At 36.5% G+C, this 20711-nt stretch overlaps 1 protein-coding gene across 1 annotated transcript in view; it reads right to left on the bottom strand.

The window, feature by feature from the left end:
* Nucleotides 1-2349: 2349 nt before the first annotated feature.
* LOC138691248 (dynein intermediate chain 2, ciliary) overlaps nucleotides 2350-20711 on the bottom strand; it is a 73331-nt gene continuing 54969 nt past the window's right edge. The window contains exons 8-11 of the mRNA XM_069813072.1: nucleotides 17678-17855; nucleotides 16983-17211; nucleotides 16235-16468; nucleotides 2350-5147 (exon numbers count right to left, since the gene is read on the bottom strand). Of these exons, the coding sequence (XP_069669173.1) occupies nucleotides 4964-5147; nucleotides 16235-16468; nucleotides 16983-17211; nucleotides 17678-17855 (825 nt within the window). The 3' untranslated portion in view covers nucleotides 2350-4963. The remainder of the gene's footprint in view (nucleotides 5148-16234; nucleotides 16469-16982; nucleotides 17212-17677; nucleotides 17856-20711) is intronic.

Raw genomic sequence — 20711 nt, 5'->3', positions numbered from 1 at the left:
TCTGTCTGCTTTCAAGTCTGCTAGTTCCTCTTGTACGAGTATATTATTCGGAAGATGTTTTGAATTCGCAATGAATGAATGAATGAATCACGAACCCAGTAAAAATCTTGAACACTCTCTCCGAAATAATTCTTGAACTTCTGCTGCAACAAGATTACTAAATGTTCTTTAATTAAGTCCATCAACACTTTATTATCGTCAGCAAGGGGCCATACAGTTTAGAACATCTCAAACAACCGATTTTTAGGCATTAACGTTTCAGCTATTGTGTGTGTGTGTGTGTGTTTTTTTTATAGCCTTTACGATAAGTTTGGCTACCTTACAGCTAGCTTCCAGTACTTTTTGTGAAATCTGTACTGACATCGTCATGAGCGTCACTTGCTTTTTTTTTATTTTGTTCCAACAACCGACGATAATAATATAGGCTACATCTTTGTTTGACAGAAAATAATATTTTGTTACCGTACCAAATGTCGTTTCAATTTACTGGCCACCATAGCATTACTGAGATTTCCAGCACACACAACACACTTGGGGATTGGGCATGTTTTGTCAACACGCCATTTTAATTTCAATTAATTTTCGCGTCACACCTTTCATCTTGTGACGGCACACCGGTTGCAGAACACTGCCCTAATGAATCAAAAGCCTTTGAAATATCGAGGAAAATAACAATAACTGGTACATTCTCTTTTGTTTTTTCTAGCTGACTGCAAATAACCTCATCCTCATTTATTCCATAATTCGGGGTGCACAATAGGCCTCAATGGCCGACGTGCTGAAGGGTCGTCCCTAACCAGCCCCTAGCCACTGTTCCCTAATACCCTAATCCTTAATAGTTCAATTAACAGTGTAATCAACTGTATTTCTGCCTGATAGAAGTTAACATTACTATTATTATTATTACTACTACTACTACTACTACTACAGGGTGGGTGGGAAGTAACTCCTTATTGTAATGTGCTTATAACTTTTGTATATATTAATATTTTTTTATGAAACTTAATACATGCTTTCTTTACAGTGGTAGAACGTGATCTGTAATGGCTGACCGCATCACAGTGCAGGAGAGAGTTCAGGTTGCCACCCTCTATGAAGTCTGGCGTTCTGTTGTGCAGGTGCAGAGATGGTGGCGGGCAGAGCATGGGCCTCGCGCTACACTGGATCCAAAGACAATCAAGAACTGTCATGCTAAACTGATGACCACAGGATCTGTGGCGGATATTCGTAGAAGTGGCCGTCCCTCAACATCCAGGTCAGACGAAAATGTGCGAAGGGTTGAGGAAATGTTCACCAGAAGTCCACAAAAATCAACACGACAAGCCAGTCGTGAAAGTGGTCTCTCCCGACACACAATCAGAACTGTGCTGGAAAAAGAATTAAATTTCCGGCCGTGGAAGCTACATTACTGTCAACAGCTATCGCCGGAAGATTGTGACCATTGAATGGAATATGGTGAACTTATGCTAGGTTGGTATGGAGACTGGCCCCAGTTGTTCGAGAATATCATTTGGAGCGACGAAGCAATTTTTCATATTGGAGGGTTTGTGAACCATCACAATTGTCACTACTGGGCACAGCATGATCCAGGGGCAACAGTTGATAAGTCTCAAAGCCGCCCTAAGGTCACAGTTTGGTGTGGCATTACATCCAACAAACTTGTGGGTCCGTTCATTCTTCGAGACACCATGAACTCTGAACGGTACCTAGCCATGTTGGAAGATGAAGTTTGGCCAATTGTTTCCATCTGGGATAATATCAATGACTTAATTTGGATGCAAGATGGAGCCCCACCACATTTTGCACTCAACGTCCGTGACTGGTTAGACCGACATTTCCCAGGACGTTGGTTGGGTCACCGTGGTCCGCATGAGTGGCCAGCACGGAGTCCCGACCTCACCCCATGCGACTTCTTTTTTTGGGGTTGGGCGAAGGAAGAAGTTTATCGCACCAAACCACGAACTTTGGATGAACTGGAAGATCGTCTGCGCCAAGTCCTCAATACATACCACAGGAATTCCTGCACAAGTCAATTGAAAGTATCCCTCGCCGGTTACGAACATTAGTGGAAAATGCTGGAGCATATGTGGAGTTTTAAGTTAATCCATAGGACTCCTACCATGTTAAACTACAAAGCAAAATTTGTTCCAGTCAAATAGAATAAATATTAACACATTTATAACCATGCTCTACCTCCATGCCCCCCAAGTGCCTTCATGGCATGTTACGGGGATACCTTTACCTTTACCTTTTTTATAACCATATTACAATAGGGAGCTACTTCCCACCCACCCTGTATTATTACTAATAATATTAGTAGGGATGGTGGTGGTCATCGCAGCAGCAGCAGCAGCAGCAGCAGCAGCAGCACAAATCCAATACAGTGTTTTGAATATCTGTTTTGAACAAAAATCTTTATTGTAAACGCAATGAGTCTTTTTGCAGATCAACAAGTCTGTTTCAGAACATGTAACAAGTGTATTTCAGAACATGTATGCAGAATACCATATTACTACAGTGTGGATGGGAAATAACTAAGTATTATTAAATGGCTGTAGAATTTGGATGAATGGAATCATAATGAAAATACTGTGTACTTATAGGTCATTAAATTGGATTTAAACTTTTGCACATCAGTAGTACAGGGTGGCCGTGAGAGGAAGTACGGACAACAGCAAAGATGGTCGATCGCCTGTCTGTTCACGAGCGAGCACAGATTGCTGCATGCTATGAAGGTGAATTCCGTTGTTTTTGTACAGAGATGGTGGCGTACTGTGAAGGGAAGGGATGCCACAATCCATCCAGAGACAATAAAGATGGTCATAGGAAGCTAGTGACCACAGGTTCGGTTAAGGATGCAGGAAGAACTGGCTGTCCATCCATGTCTCAGTCTGAGAAAAATGTGGCGATTGTGCGGGAAATTTCCAATCATAGCACGGCTAAATCAACACGTCAGACAGGTCGCGAAAGCAAATTCACAAGGTACGCAGTACATCAGTTGTTGCAGAAAAAATTGAATTACCACCCATGGAAACCCCATTATGTGCAGCAGCTGACACCAGAAGACTGCGATCGCAGAATGGAGTACAGGGAATTGATGCTGGGTTGGCACTAGGATTGACCTCAACTGTTTCAAAACATCCTCTGGAGTGACGAGGCTGTATTTCATGTGGAAGGTTTCGTCAATCGACACAATTGCCATTATTGGGCAGCACAAGATCCCGGTATGGCAAAAGAGAAGATGCATTCTCGTCCAAAAGTGACTGTGTGGTGTGGAATGATGGCCACAAATGTCATTGGGCCATATCTCCTGCATGACACCATGAACGTGGAACGCTACCATGAAATGCTTGAAGATTACGTTTGGCCCATGATATCTGGATAGGAAAAGATCAACAACATTATCTTCATGCAGGGCGATGCACCACTTCACTTTGCAAATGTCGTGCATACATGGTTGAATGAGAAGTTACCGAGATGTTGGCTGCAGCAACGCAGACTTCATGCAAGAAGTCCTGACCTGACACCCTGTGACTTTTTTATGGGGCTGGGCAAAAGATGAGATGTACTGGACGAAACCTTGCACATTGGAAGAATTGAAAGAACAGATTTGGGGCATTATGACCAGTGTTCCACGCAACTTCCTCCAGACACTGTGCATTCCATTCCTGGCCGCTTGAGGAAATTGGTAGACGCCACAGGTGCCTACGTTGAATTTTGAGATATGCATCTATATTCCCATTTAATAATACTTCCTTACAAATGGCTTTTAAGGAACCCGGAGGCTCACTGCCGCCCTCATATAAGCCTGTCATCGGTCCCTATCCTGTGCAAGATTAATCCAGTCTCTAACATCATACCCATTTAATCATGTATACATAAAATTAATTTCAATAAATTAACGTTGTAAATGTAGATTTTATACGCCCTTTTTAATACCTAGTTACTTCCTGTCCACTCTGCATATTTTGTGTATTAAGAAAAACACACAAGTTGCGTGAATTTTTTTTATGTTGCACAGTATACTAAATAAAACCACAGGCATAATCGTTTGTCCCATAATCTGTTTGTTCACAATGGTATCGAACTGCATGGTATATGATAAAAAAAGTTCCGAATGTTTACCAGTACCATATTTTAGCTTCAACTCCTAGCAGTTAGTTCGTGTACATAGTTTTTCATAAATAGAATATTTAGACTGTTAGATCCTACAGAAACATAAATTTAATTTCATCAAGAGAATCTATCTATTTTGCAGAAGTAAATAAACTTGAAATTTTACATGTTCTAGAATCGTAGTTAATAATGGACTGTCTATGAATTCATCAACAAAAATACCTTAAAAAATTAAATCTTACAAACATCATTGCAAAACAAAGGGTCATCTTATATTTGGGTAAATACGGTACACATAAATTATGCTGATCAAAATATTAAGTACATTCCAACATATCTATGGTATTAAAATCATAAAAAAACAAAGTGAGAAACATTTTTGAAATTCTGTACGATATTAGCAGTTATAATACTCCTGAATGAGCGAAAGACATGGACATTATTTAATAAGGATTGAAACAGAATTCAACCAGTAGAAATAAACTATTTGAAGACAATGAAAGAATGTTTAGAATTTATAAAATTAAAAACGAGAATATGAGAAAAGTGCTCAATCTCCTATACAACAAATAGTTATAGATTACGAAAGTAGATGGAACTCTCAAATGCTCAGAATGGAAAATTCCCGCGTAGAGTGACTAAACATTATCTTTTCCCTTAACACATCTCCTTTTTGGGATAACTTCTGATGTCAACACTCTTTTATATTAAATATTAAAATGTCCTCGTTTTTAATCATTTACATTCTCCTAAACCATTCATTTCATTATCAGTACTTAAAAGTACCTATATATTTAATAAATTAAATATTCTATATATGCATTTAATCTATTACCTACTAATTGAATTAGGTATCTACAGGTGTTGGAAGATCTGGAGGTCGTGTTAGTGTTGGTGGTTCCCGGACAAGTGCCAACAGTTTCTCCAACTTCATAAGCTCCAACTCTCTTTCTGTGTAAGTTGGTCCTTTCTTTGGAGGTTTTACTTTTTTACGTAAATTTGGTGATAATTTAAGAGAAGTGACACAGCCCCTGTTAAAAAGATTAATGATATTGACAAAATATAAACATATACGGTGAATAGAATGCAAAATAAAGAAATATAACTGAAATAAGAAACGACTTCGAAGTGGAATTATAAAATATTAATAAGATTTAAATAAATACAATATGTATGCACAGAAGACAATAACGGGCCGTAGAGAGAGAAATGGAAACTACATGGGTCATTTTCGCAAAACTTACATATTTGATGTCCCCAAGTTAAAATAATGAAAATTTACAATTGTTGTTTCTTAAATTATAAAATTAAATTTCTCTTAAATTTTTTAACACAAGTACTTGACTTTAAGAAACTGTATTTCCCGTTTTCTATATTATTACACAATCAATTTAAAAAAGTTGTCACTTAGTATTCTCTCTAGCATTTTGCTTTTGTTTTTCAAATACTTATAATATGTTTGGTTGGTAACACAATACCGGTTCATAGAGAGAGAAATAGAAACTACATGGGTCGTTTTCGCAAAACTTACATATCTGATGTCCCCAAGCTAAAATAATGAACATTTACATATACTGTTTCTTAAATTATAAAATTAAATTTCTCTTCACAAGTCCTTGACTATAAGAAACTGAATTTCCCGTTTTCTATATTATTACACAATTTAAAAAAGTAATGGGAATAATTAACAATATTATGAAACCTTCCCTAGTACAAAGGCATACTCGAATTCGCCTTTACAAGACCTTGGCGAGACCTATACTTTGTTACAGCAGTGAGGCATGGACATTGAGGAAGAAAGACGAAAGCAGAATAATGGCTAATGAAATTCAATTTATGAGATATACAGCGGGATATACGAAATAGGATCACAAACGCAATGAAAATGTAATGGCAGAATTACAACTAGAACCTGTAATTAATCACGTAAAATATTATCAGAACAACTGGATAAATCATCTGCATCGCATGCATTGAGATAGAATCCCAAAAGTCATGCTCCACTATCGTCCAAATGGGAAGAGATCTCTCGGTCATCCAAAGAAGCGCTGGATTGAAAATTCAACTGTGAGATCGTAACAGGCCATTTGGCCTAATACTTGAAGAGAAGAAGAAGATGTTTTTATATTGGGGTGCAGACTTTCTTGGCCAGTTGATCCGCCAATTCATTACCTACAATGCCGCAGTGCGATGGAACCCATTGCAAAACTATTTCCTTGCCTAGTTTTTGGAGCTGCTTGATCAGGGTGCAGCACTGAGAAGTTGTGTCAGTTTTCTGTGAACAATTATTAGCTATAACTTGTATAGCTGGTTTTGAGTCAATGAGAATTACAATTTTGGAAACTGTACTTATTATTTGACGCAGATTGGTTGGAATAATGAATACAGCTTCAACTTCTCCATCAAAGTTTGTGGAGGCCTTCCCAACTGCTTTATAGAACGAGAAAACTTTACAAGTTCCTCCAGCTCCTGCCCATCAAAATCGTTTTGTAAAGATCCATCACTGTAAATGTTGTAGTTGTTTTCTAATGCCAGGCGTTTGACAATAAAGTCATTTGACCTCTTGCACGCCAATATTTTTCAAAGATATTATCATGATCAGCCACTGAAGCACAGATTTTGAGGTGTTCCGAATCCATTTCTTGGTTTGAGTTGCACAATGGGCAGTTAGGGGACTGATACAGTAGCGTGCAAATTAATCCGAACACGACATATTTTTATATTTTCTTTCATTGTTGACCTCACAGCTGCTGATACCGCTTTAATTGACATCTGTAGTACGTATAATTCCATTGTTGAAGGTCTGTCATTATTTTTTTATAATATGTGACATTTTGCCTGTCGTTTTGTACTTATAAGCATTTCAGTTGTGTTGAAGACTTAATACTGCAATCCTGTGTACATTCTGTCGTCTTCACAAATGGATACAACTCCACGAAAACGGTCTAAAATTATAACATTAGCAGAGCATTCTTCTATGACACAGAGGCAAATTGCTGCAGAATGTCACATCGGTTTGGCTACTGTTAATTCGATCATAAAACGATACAGGGAGACTGGATCCATCACACCCCAGAAAAAAGGAAACTGTGGCCGGAAAAGGAAGACTTCACCTGCAGATGATCGTTTAATTGTCAGGAAAAGTAAATTAAATCCTAGACTAACTGCTGTCGACTTAACCCGCGAGTTAATGGCTACCACTGGGGCGAATATTCACGTCACAACAGTGCAGCGTAGGCTTTTGGAAGCTGGACGAAGGGCTCGTAAGCCTATTAAGAAGCAACTGCTAACCCCTGTTATGTGCAAAAAACGCTTAATGTGGGCAAAATTACATCAACACTGGACAGTGAGTGACTGGAAGAATGTACTTTTTCCGATGAGTCTCATTTCGAGGTCCACGGCCACCGTGTTTCTTACGTACGGAAAGGATCCGAAAAAGTAACAGCAGCTCATCTCCAACAAGCACCCAAATACCCCCTAAAGTAATGTTTTGGGGTTGTTTTACACATGAAGGGCCTGGAGCATTAATACCTATCAAGGGAATGATGAATTCTGATAAATATATTCACTTATTGGAAACCAGAATCGTACCCCAGCTGCAAAAATCATTTCCGGATGGCAGAGGTGTGTTCCAAGACCTGGCACCATGCCATACGTCTCGAAAAACTACAGAATTCTTTAACAAGAAGAATATTCAGGTACTCCCCTGGCCAGGCAACTAACCCGACATCAACCCCATTCAGAACCTGTGGTCAATTTGCAAAAGAAGAATGCAAAAAATGGATTGTTCTACAAAAGAGAAGATGATTTCTGCCCTCATTGGTGTATTGTTTCGCGATTAAGAATTGAAGAATATTTGTGGGAAATTAGTGGAATCCATGCCAAATCGTCTCAGAGCTGTTATTAGGAACAAGGGAGGCCACATAGATTACTGAGGTATGTCTTAGATCCTTTTTTTTTATCCCGTTTGAGTGTTTTTGCATAAGTAATTACGTTGTTCGGATTAATTTGCACGCTACTGTATATTCCAATTCTATGCTGGTGTTTGGCCAAACAGTCATGGCCTGTTGCCAATCTAAATGCAGCTACAGACGATTTTCGTGGTAAATCGGGGATTAACTGTGGATTATGATGCAGAGAGTTCCATTTTTTTCCCTTGAGATTGTGTTATCAGATTTTGTTTGTTGAAGTCTAAGTAAGCTTATGTAGATTTAATAAATCTTTTCACAGAGTAATACATAGATTTAGTAACAGGTCTGTAAGTAGCAGTGCTGCCCTTCTTTGCTAAAGCATCCGCATTCTCGTTTCCCAGGATTCCACAATGGGATGGTATCCATTGGAATACAATTCTTTTATTGAGTGGTATTAATTGAGAGAGCATTTTAGTTATTTCTGTTGTTTGGGATGAAGGTGTGTGTCTGGAGACTATTGATAGAATAGCTGCTTTGGAGTCTGACAATATAACTTTATTCTTAAATTTATTGATGTGGCATAGAAGATTCCTGAGACTTTCACTTATTGCAATGATTTCTCCATCAAAACTTGTTGTTCCATACCCAAGAAATCTATAAAGTGAGAAGAGACAGCACGTAACACCTGCACCAGCACCTTGTTCTCTGGAGATCAAGGATCTGTCGGTGCATAAATGAAGTCATTTTGTGGAGGGTACCTAATATTAATTGTCTCTAAAGACAATTGTTTCATTATTTCACTGTAAATGTGTAGCCAGGTTTCACAAGGATATTTGCTATTAATTGTTTCTAATGTTAATTGTTTTGCTACATTTGGATTTGTATAATTTTTAACAATTGGTTCCAATAAGTTGTTTTCAGTTCGAATTCCAAGAGATTTTTTCGGATTTGTAACATTTCAATTTAGTTTGGGAATGAAATGCGTTTGTAATCTTTTAACTTTCTGCATAAATCCTTCTTGTGTTTTTAATTTAGTACTGGTAGGCAACATTTTGTATTTTCTCCAATAGTCTATATTAGGCAGTCTGATTAATTTCTCATACTGGGTTTATGCTTGTTCTTCAAACTCGTGTATCAGTGGTTTTTGTTGAGTAAGTTGTCTCATTGAATCTTTTGGTGTGGATTTCACTGCACCTGTAATTAAACGTAGTGCTTGATTTTGAAATTTTTCTATTTTATTTAATTGTTGTGGGACGGCTGTGATGAGTACTGGTATTTCACTACAATATTTGAGGACAGGTTTTATGTATACCGGTATATTATATGTGGAATTTAGTGTAAGTCTCTGACTTCCCCATTTGCAGCCAGCTAATCTTTTTAACAAATTTAATCTCTTTGGTATTAATATGATCTTTCCAAGATAATTTGTTATGAAAAATGACTCCTAGATATTGTGAATTGATTGTTCTTTGTAAGGGAAGTCATTAAGCTTGATGTTTATGTTAACTGGTTTAGTGGTATTTGTGAATATTTGATACTTAGTTTTATCTGCATTTACTTGCATTAGGTTAGTACAGCACCAATTTTGTAATTTAGTCATAGCTGTATTAATTTGGGTTTCCAATAATTTGACCTTGTTCTTTGGTTTTGAAACCCAGATGACGAGGTCATCAGCAAATAATGCACACTTCAGTTCTTTGCCCAAAGATTCGGGAAGATCGTTGATAAATATATTAAATAATGTTGTACTCAACACTGCTCCTTGAGGTACACCCATAGCTGTTTGTTTGTATTTTGAAAAATATGACTGATATTTAACTGTGTTGAAACGCTGTGTGATAAATTCTTGTAACCAATGGAGCATATGACCTGAGATTCCTATTTTGTGTAATATTTCTACAAGCTTACTCCTCCAGATGCTATCATAAGCAGATTTAAAATCAACGAAAACAGCTGCAGTATGTTCTTTTTTGTTCATGGCTTCTTTAATACGCTGACTGAAATAAACAACTTGTTTATTAGGTGAGTGTCTAAAACCAGCTTGCAGTTTTGAAAACAAGTTGTTGGATTCAAGGAACCAATTGAGACGTGCAGCAATCATTCTTTCCATACTTTTGCATATCTGGCTTGACAGGGAAATAGGTCTGTAGTTATTAATATTAGATGCAGTTTTACCTTTCTTGAAAATGATATAATAATGCTTTTTTTTCAGTTAGCAGGTACTGAAATATTTCACACATAATTTATTAAAAAAAGTTCAGTAGGTCTTTTTTAGACTTGTCTCCAAAGTTCTTGATAAATTCTGAATGAATTAAATCTGGACCAGGGCCTTTAATGGATTTAAGAGTCCCAATAGCTGCATCTAGTTCATGGATTGTGAAATTAGCAACAAATACTTCTCTTGTGTTTGATGTAAACAGACTTCTTTTGTTCACCTTCATATTCTTTTCCATGTTTTTTTTTTTTTTTTTTTTTTTTTTGTGAGTTGTTGAGATTCTATGTACTTAAAAAGTAATTTGCAATAACCTGGGGGTCTGTTAGTTGTGTATTTTTGTAAATTATAGGCGAGTCACTTGATGGATTACTCTTTGTGATATTAGATATAAATTTGTAAGCTTCTGTACCATCTTTTCTATAGTCCATTTTAGAGATGAATACCGGTACTTATAATATAAAATGTCATTATTTTAAGCTTTTTTATTTCTTATTGTTAGTTTCCAATGGCTGTATCTTGACTTAACGTCATCTTTCTTCTTGCTTATTTATTATTGTATTCTGTAGAAAATGTTTAGTAAATAACTGGAATTGTTCAGGTTTTACATATTTTAATATTGTCCTCAATCTACCTCAACTCTGTTACTAGTCAAAATAATTAAAAAATAACGTGCTAGACAGTGCTAGTGTCATTAGGAGGAAGGTCTGATTCTTTGTATATATTCAAGATGGATGCAAGCTGTATGAAACAGAAACTGTGTTCTTTAACAAATTTGAAATTGAAAATTGTGGTGAGTATTTTAATTCAATCTCAACTCTGTTGCAGATGCTATTTACTTATAAATTACATCTTATACAGTGTTGTTAGAACAAAGTTACCTTTGAAAATAGACCATATTCAATTTCATTTCAGCCATAATCTCTTTGTAGTATATAATTTTGTGAACATATTTCTCAACTCTGTTACTTAACAAAGTCCAGGTAACAGAGTTGAGGCTCTAGTAACATAACTGATAATTTAGTTAGGTTAGGTTAGGACGACTCTTTGCACGTCAGTCATACCGAGGCCTTTTGTGCACCCTGAATGATATGGGATGAATGAAGGTGAGGATGTACCAACCCACCGGCTGCATGTGACCCCTCATCTGCTCACCCAATGGAGGCCTCCGACCCTCCTCCGCTCCAAGTTCATACCACCAAGGTGATCAAGCAGCACAGGATCCATTCCAACGGCCCTTCCAAGGTGTCGCAGCACCCTTGGAAGGGTGCTGCTGATGGGGTTGGAGCTGCAGTAAAACGATCTTGTGATACATTAGTTTCCCATGGTAATGACATATCAACAGCAGAAAATCTGTTCAACAAATTGAAAGATCAGATAAAATGTTCTACGTGCAACCATAGAATATTATTGCAATTGAATAAGAAGTCCTAATGATTTACTTGCTGTGCATTGTATCCAAAGAATTCACCAACTGGTCAACTTAGAATCTACAATTCTATTGTATTGGAAAGCTATAGCAAGAAAAATATTTGGAAGAAAAAATATACTGGTACTGTTCTTGTACTTTTTTCAAACAAGCTCGACTTTCTCCTGAAAAAAAAAGGTAATCAAACAATGTCTTCATTACGAAGAAGTTTATGGCAGCTCTGATCATGAACCAGCTTCTCAAATCACAATATGTCAAAATGAATAGGACGGGCACCTGCTTACTGAATACCCTAAAAATTATGAAGTTCACTACGTTAGAAGAGCTATTACTGAAGAGGGTAATAGGTTTAAAGTGATGTTCATGTAAAGAGTCAAATAAACTTCTCTTCATTTGGTCTGAAGAAAAATATTTGGAGTTCATAGATCAGACTTCTGTTGTAATGTGGTAGATACATATTCAATGCCAATGTGACTGGTTTAAAAATCAAGTGACAAGTAACTCATTTGTATGCATACTGTCCATGCAACACATTTTCTCCGTTATTTTTATGAATCATAGTTGTAATGGGTTTTCATTGTAAATATGTAAATATTTTTTTTTTTGTCATTCACATATGAAGCCAGTTGTGTAGACCAGTTTACTGACAGAGTCGTTGTCCAGGGTGCGCCATTGGAGGCTGGTCTATGCTATACCTGCGATGAGATGAATTGATGATGATGATGAAATGTTATGGTTTATTTAACGGCGCTCGCAACTGCAGAGGTTATATCAGCATCGCCATATGTGCCGGAATTTTGTCCCACAGGAGTTCTTTTACATGCCAGTAAATCTACTGACATGAGCCTGTCGCATTTAAGCACACTTAAATGCCATCGACCTGGCCCGAGATCGAACCCGCAACCTTGATGATGATGATGAAGATTTGTTGGGATGCCGCAGGGGAACCAGAGAAAACCCCTGTGTCACCTAGACCACGGGCTTGCCCAACACAAGTTATAAATCAGAGAATTGAACCCGGGTCCACAGGATCACTCTAGCCACTAGACTACCATGGTGATTTGTAAAATAATGTTATTCATTGCTTTACCGACCTCAGTTACTCTTTATGAAGTACTCCATATGGTCTGCATAGAATTGGAATATATCAGTCCCCTAACTGCACATTGAGCAACTCAAACCAAGAAATGGATTCGGAACACCTCAAAATCTGTGCTTCAGTGGCTGGCCATGATAATATCTTTGAAAAATATTGGAGTGTAAGAGGTCAAATGACTTTATTGTCAAACGCCTGGCATTAGAAAACAACAAACAACAACAACATTACTTGAGTAGCCACATAACTCTCAAATTCTATCTATAAATATATTTGTTCTATAAATTGTGCTGAAATAAATTAACAAAGTTACAATATATGGGCTAATATAAAACAGTGATGTATAATTTCACTAGGAGTATGAATCATGACTTCCTTCAAAGTTAACAATGGACTTTGATTTTTGGAAAAAAGTAACAGAGTTGAAAATAAATAGTTTTAAAAAGGCAAAATTAGTTCTAGACAGTAATTTTGGCTTCAGAATAAGATACATTTATTGAAATTCAATTGCTTTATGAAATTATATATGCCTGCATCAATTAGGTGATTTAAAAACAATATATGAAATAAGGTAACAGAGTTGAGGGAAAAGTTGTCACCAATGAAAAGAAACATTCCTTACAAACAAAGATTTATGAAATGAGGCAAACTTGAGCAACGTGAGATAAATTTAGGTAGGTATTGTTATGTAAGACGATTATAAACAAAAATTTATTTCTTGAAAAAAGTTTTCAATTTTTGTAAATGGTAAAGTGTGTAAGTTATTTGAAAATGACCCATATATATATATATATATATATATATATATATATATATATATAATGATAAATACAGTAAATCAAAGAATATATTGTATTAAGACACAAAAATACATTTATTTTGATGTCCTTATAAAATATAAAACTTCTTAAAAGCTAAAAACTTAAAAAATTTTAAAATTGTTAAAAACGTAATATACCTTGTATGACATCTGTTAGATAGTGGCTGGTCATGATAATATCTTTGAAAAATATTGGAGTGCAAGAGGTCAAATGACTTTATTGTCAAATGCCTGGCATTAGAAAACAACAACAACAACATCTGTTAGACATGGTAGTCCGACAGATGTTGACGAAGACACGATAACAGTGTCGAAACAGTGCTATCCATCATACAGATCTTTCATTTTATCTCTGCCTGTGTGCAACGTCACATCTGCAGTGAGGGGGGGGGGAAGGAGATAGCAAAATATTGTAATGCTTTTTAATACGCTGATGCCCATGACTAAGATAAGCCACTTGAAATTTAATGGTCACTGACCAGCAGAGATATAATGAAACATCTCTAGATACCAATATCTTTTTAAAAATTTTAACACTTTTAAAGTTTTAAGTTTTTAAAAAAGTTTTATACCTAAAAATATGTGCAATGGAGTACAAAAGAGATATATATGGAGAGAACTGGAAACAATCTACTCTGTACTGTAAACATCCTGCATATGAACTTCAAAGGCTCTACAGTTGCAGAAAAATCAGACATGCAGCATCGTCTATTCAGATTGTAATGTCTTCTGTTGGGGTACTAATGTGAACAATTTTTTTTTTTTCCAAATTTCAAATGCATCGGAAGATGCTATAACATGGTCAAGTACAAATTTATATAACAATACAGAAGAGAACATATCCTCAAGGATCAATATTAGGTCCCCTACTTTTTCTAGTGTTCATAAATGATCTTGCCCCCCTAATAAAAGATGTAGATCATCCCATATTATTTGCAGATGACACAAGTATAGTAATTACAGCCAATAACTCCAACACATTCCAATCTTCAATAGAGGAAATTCTCTTCAAAATATGTGACTGGTTCTCAGTCAATAAATTAGTACTGTATTAAATTGTAACAAAACTAACATAGGCTAATTCAATTTAAATCCTGTCCAAATTCAACCTCGCAAATTTCTAGCACAATAATTAACAATAGATGCCTATTAGAAACAACAACAACCAAATTTCTTGGCTTAAAAATCGATAATGTGTTAAATTGGAAAAATCATATTAAAGAAATTATCCCCAAACTAAATTCAGCATGTTTTGCTATTAGATCTATGCAAAAGATAGTAAATATCAATACCTTAAAAACAATATACTTTGCATACTTTCACTCGGTAATGAGTTTTGGAATAATATTCTGGGGAAATTCCACAGATAGTAACAGTATATTCCTATTACAAAAAGCAGTAATTAGAATAATAGTAGATGCCAAATCTAGGGAATCTTGTAGGACTATTTTAAAAAAATTACAAATAATGCCCATGGCTTGTCAGTATATCTTTTCATTAATAATCTTCCTCTTGAAATCGTGAAAACTTTGTAACTAATTCAACAGTTCATAGCATAAATACGTCAAAAAATGACTTTCATACTTCATTGGCAAGTCTATCATGCTATCAAAAAGGAGTGCGTTATATGGCAGTAAAAATTTTTAATAGCCTTTCTATCGATATAAAAAATGAAACTCAAAACATAAGGTTATTGAGGGCCAAATTAAAGAAGTACCTAATTTATCACGCCTTCTATTCTGTAGATGTATTCATGACATTCAATAACACTTCATGAAATTGATACTAAAACTATGTGTTGTACTAGTAGACTATATTGTAAACCTCGTCTGTATATATTTCAACTAGACTGTGACTATAAATTAAGACTTTATAGTAGTATTAAGTTTTTTGACTTGTTCCATATTCTAGCTGTGAAGCAATGTATGAATACCATGGAATGTTAATAAATACAATACAATACAATACAATACAATACAATACATCAGAGTACAGTATATAATTACAACAAAAGATATAGAAATAAAATAATACAATCAATATAAAAGAGAATACAATAATATTAACAAAATTTTAGGACCGAATGACCAGTGTAAAGACATCTGTGAATTGATCTGAATATGAACATAGTATAGTTAAAATAAGCAATTATTTTTTGGTTTAACCAACCAGACCTGACTAACCATATGACACTGTGTATTTGATTGTCAAGTACAATATTTCAAGCTATGTTTTTTGGTCTACATGTCTTGACTCTCTTATACAGGGACTAAAGCCCCAACGGTACCCTCTGATATTTAGAAGCAGAAATGACGTGTAAATCCTTCTGATAGTTGTCATCTTTGCCTATTATCCTATCATCGGGAATAATAAATCTGTCTTGCAGGTGTCCTGAACTCAGAAATGGAATTAATTCTGCCAGACTTATAGAATTTCATAGATAACCATATCTGGAGACTTTGCCAGCCGAATCAAACTAATTCCAAACCAAAACAACCCCAAATCCAATCCAACCCAACTAAATAAGCCTGTAGGCTAACCAACACCAAACACAAATCCAACTGAACTAACCAACATTTTATATTTTTCAAATTCAGAAAAGCTGCAACTATTAGAACATAAACTTTATTATCATTAACATATAACTTACCTATCATCACCAACAATTATTATTGGAAGTTTATTGTTAAATGCTATGCGAGTCAATTTGTTTCTCCTCTTGCTCACTACAGACTGAATACAAATCGGCCTATACTTGTTTATGTTCAGGTCAAAGACATGAACTTTCCCATCATTTGTGACAGCAGCAAACACCGTGCTAGAATGTGGGGCCCACTCAACATCTCCAACTGCACATCCCAAGTCGAACACAAAAAGTGGATCACTGAAAGTATTAAATGACATTACTGTAACATACAATACGCACTAATGAAGGTTATCTAAAATATCAGTACCAGTATACAGGGTGATTCAGACCACCCGTAACAGTCATTTAATTCGGAAACTAGTGCATTAAAATTTTCGAGACAAAAATATTTATTACTAAAGCACATGCGAACTTTCAATTGAGCTTGATTTCATCAATCAGTCCTAACAGGAAGTATGGTCAGTGGCATATTACTTTAAAATTTCAAATGGGAGTCGTGGTCAAATGTGGTACCATTTGATAGAGCTCTTCAAAACAAACAACTTTCATAGGAAACGTGGAAAGATTCTATGTTCTCTACTAGGTTTGAAACCACGAATCTTCGGTTTAATGGCGAACATAGTAATCATTTGACCAACAAGGACGACTGGGTTGTCCACATCTGGATGTAATGCAAATGTACTACAATGTTTCCCACATAAAGATAATATTCCCTGCAAGGGGGTAGAAATAAGAATTAAGACATACTTACCTCCGTCCATCTTCCCATATCTTTACTCTCCAATCAGCACTACATGAAATGAAGATGTCAGGATAAAATTTATTATAATCGATTTTATAAACAGGCATGTGATGTGCTTCATATGTTGCGAGGTAAAGGGAAGCATATGCTGTACTGCATTTGTAAATATTGCCTTCTTCTGTACCAATCAGAAATATAAGTTGCTGGGTAGGATGGAATGTAATAGTAGTTCCACATCCTGGAAAAGAGCCCATAGTCATATCAATATTACGAAAAATAATATCATTAAAGGGAGGATTTATGAGATTCTTATGGGAAATTATGATCAAGTGTTTGCGCCCACCCAATGTTTTTAAAAAGTTGGCGCCACTGCAAGTGGGTGTGCAAAAATCGAAAGAATACTAGCAGTTGATGTGTTTTATTTGTGTAGAAAATGATTTGCAATAAGAGTACGAAGTTTAATTTTCATTTATCTCCAAACTCATTTTTATGATTTATCTCCCTTTACCCAAACAACACAGAAATATGTGTACCTGCTCTCTAATGTAATTTCTTATTCCGTCTGCAATCGTAACTTCAGCAACTGTTATGTTAAAGGATTATCATTAAAAATTGGCCTTACCCTCCCTTAAATCTGCACTAAAGATTTGACTCCATTTTAAAAATTAACCGAACAATGTAAAAAGACAATCTACATAACAAACCTGTCATTGATATCTGCGTTCCATCAGGGCCAGCTATTGGATCACAGGACAGAAATAGAGAGATAATCAACGTTTGTGTAAGTTCGTGTTGAGTGAGCACCCAGTTGTAAACATTTCCATCTGCAGACACAGAGAAAAAATTCACTTCTCCATCTGGCATGTCGACTCCCCAATGGACCTAAAAAAAAACTTGTGTTAAGTTTCTTTTAGAATATGTTTCTCCAGTACAGGCAATGGCTGCGTTCAGCCGGGACAGCATTAATTCAGTTATTCATTTTTGCTGAGTTACAGTGGCTGTGAGTTCCTGAATGACCATTGCAAAATGTCTGCTGTTTACAAACAAACACGCTGTTATTGTTCCGTCTACTCCGGAATATATGATACCATTGGTTGTTGCCTACCCCCTCCACTTTCGCTGGCTAGCAGCAGGCTTGCAGCGAAAAAAATGTTGCTACGAAAAATGGCGCCCGCTATTTCAGCGCTGTCAGCCAGCAAGGCATTCAATGCTGTTGCTATTTCAGCGCTACCTCAGCGCTGTCCCAGCTGAACGCAGCCAATGACACATGCATGTAACTCGTAACTGCTGTGACAGTAGTATTGGAATTCTACAAAATCAACATAAAGACTTGGGATTCCCAAAGCTTCTGCATTTAAAGCCACAAAACTCTTAAAATTGAAACCCTATAAAATAACTGCTATAGCAGTACATGGACGGCTCTTTTGAAAGACTGCTTTTGTAGCTGGATCCTAAATCACGTTTACGAAGAAGAAATTGACCCATAACACATAAGGTGGATGTGGCAGCACCTGGAACACCATCTCAGCAATGGCAGTCATGGTTGCCCGACTCATGTGGGGACAAGCATTATCATGTTGCAGGAGCACACCTTTCGCCCATTTTTCTGGTCATTTTTGAATTGCATAGCACATACGCCGTGCTGTTAATGGTGGTCCCTGGTTCGAGCCAGTCAATGAGGATGATTCCATCATTGTCCCAGAAGACTGTGACCATGTGTTTGCCTACTGACGGTGCTGTTCGGAACTTCTTCAGCATGGACTGCCTTTATGCTTCCACTGCATTGATTGGACGTTGTTCTCTGGCTCATGGTAATGGAGCCAAGTCTCATCATCAGTGACGAGTTTGGACATGAAGCCATCTGGATCCTGGCTGTGGCGTTGAAGAAGATCACTGCTCATGTCCTTGTGTTGTTATCTGTGTGCTGCAGTCAGGGGCTTAGAGACCCACCTGGCAGACACCTTCCCTATCTTTAGGTGTTCATGCACTATGCAATGCAGGATGATTCTGGCAAGTCCTGTGGCCGTCTCCAGTTCCGAGAATGTGGCACCTGTTCTCCAGAATATGCTGCTCCACTCTAGAGATGTTGACTGGCGTTGTCACAGTCACTTTCCTTCCAGAACTGGTTCCCTTCTTCGTTGATGTGCGGCCATATTTCCAGCACTGTCCTTGATGATCACTCTTCATGCTGTCCACTCACGTAATGACAGCAGGTTGGGAAGTGCGCTGTAGTTTGCAGGGATTACACTCCTTTGTATCGTGCTACCACCTGCAGGCAGACCAATGTACTACATGCTTGCAACTGCAATGACAAGCCAAATGGCGGACCATGGATGGTGGGAAATTTTAAAGTGTATATCAATATGGAATGCCTCTCATAATTATCACTGAACAACAAATTTTTACTTTTTGTCTTGCTCCGAAATAAAAATAGGTGAATTCAGTGAAACTTCCCAATAGCGGACACTGCCAGGGAAAAATTAAATGTCCATTATTGAGAAGTGTCCACTATTTATAAAATCGTTAGTATGTATACAGTACATAAAAATTTCTCATACATATTCAACACTATATTTTACAATACAGTACAGTAGACAGTGAGATTTTGCTTACAGTATTCATCCAGAGAGAAATCGTACCAGTAAATGTTTTGTAAATGAAATAAACATCAGTCACTGTATCACTTCACCTTACACAAAGAAATCTAGAATTGCATTCTCAGTGTATGATTTTAAAATAACATCCTTGTTTTTCAAAATTTCACTAACCTGAGTGTTTCCCACATTAAACTTTGTGGCCAGCTCATGAACACTTAATTTCTCCTTCTCACTATGCTTTACAATATCCACTTTCTCTTTTAGTGACAAACTTCACGTTTTTGTGACATTTTTAATGTGACTGTACTTCCGAACACTCAACTTGACAAACTAAGAAAGTACGGACTGCTCACATACAGTATCACAACTAACAACTGTGCTGCTTACCTTCAATAAAATACAAGAACGTCCAAATGCACGATAATGATTGTTGTAAAGAATTCCATTTAATTTATAACCATCTTTTTCTTTTTTTTTCTTTCACGCTGTCCATTATTTGGAAGTTTTAATTGTTGTTGGGAGATACATTTCAGTGTCCGCGTCTATTATTGATAATGTCCGCTATTTGGAAGAATTTTATCATAAAGGCCAATGTTATTTTGCAGGAGAATTTTAAAATGTCCTCTATTGAGAGGAGTCCGGTATTGGGAAGTGTCCGTTAAGGGAAGTTTCACTGTATTACTAATATGTGTGCCCTAAATCTGAATTTAAAATCCAAATTGCCCCATCACGTACCATTTTCCGGGGAAAGTGAATTGAATTTTTTATGAAGAAAACTTTTGTCTTTTTAATTTCTCACTGCTAATGATAAAATTACAATACACAAGGGATTCGAAATGCCTCATAATACTTTTAAAATGTTGATAATCCTCTAGAATTCCATTGGAGTATTTTGCAAGCTGATCAGTACCGTTGCAGAAGACACAGCTCTGCAGTATATACTGACTACACCCCAACTCTGGCTGGCATCTATAATGAACACTGATCAAAATACCCCTCATTTCTCGTGAAAAACAACAACTGAATAGACTACAGTGGACTTTATGTTGTCAGCAAATAGCTGGATACATTAAGAAGATTGATTGATTTTAGCAAGCTGAAGTCTTGGACTGTTTCGCTCTTAAAAGAGCATTTTTTGAGA

This window comes from Periplaneta americana, chromosome 16, assembly GCF_040183065.1.
Source record: "Periplaneta americana isolate PAMFEO1 chromosome 16, P.americana_PAMFEO1_priV1, whole genome shotgun sequence".
Classification (NCBI taxonomy): Eukaryota; Metazoa; Arthropoda; class Insecta; order Blattodea; family Blattidae; genus Periplaneta; species Periplaneta americana.
Note: the sequence above shows the minus strand (reverse complement) of the source record. Positions and strands in the feature narration are given on the sequence as shown.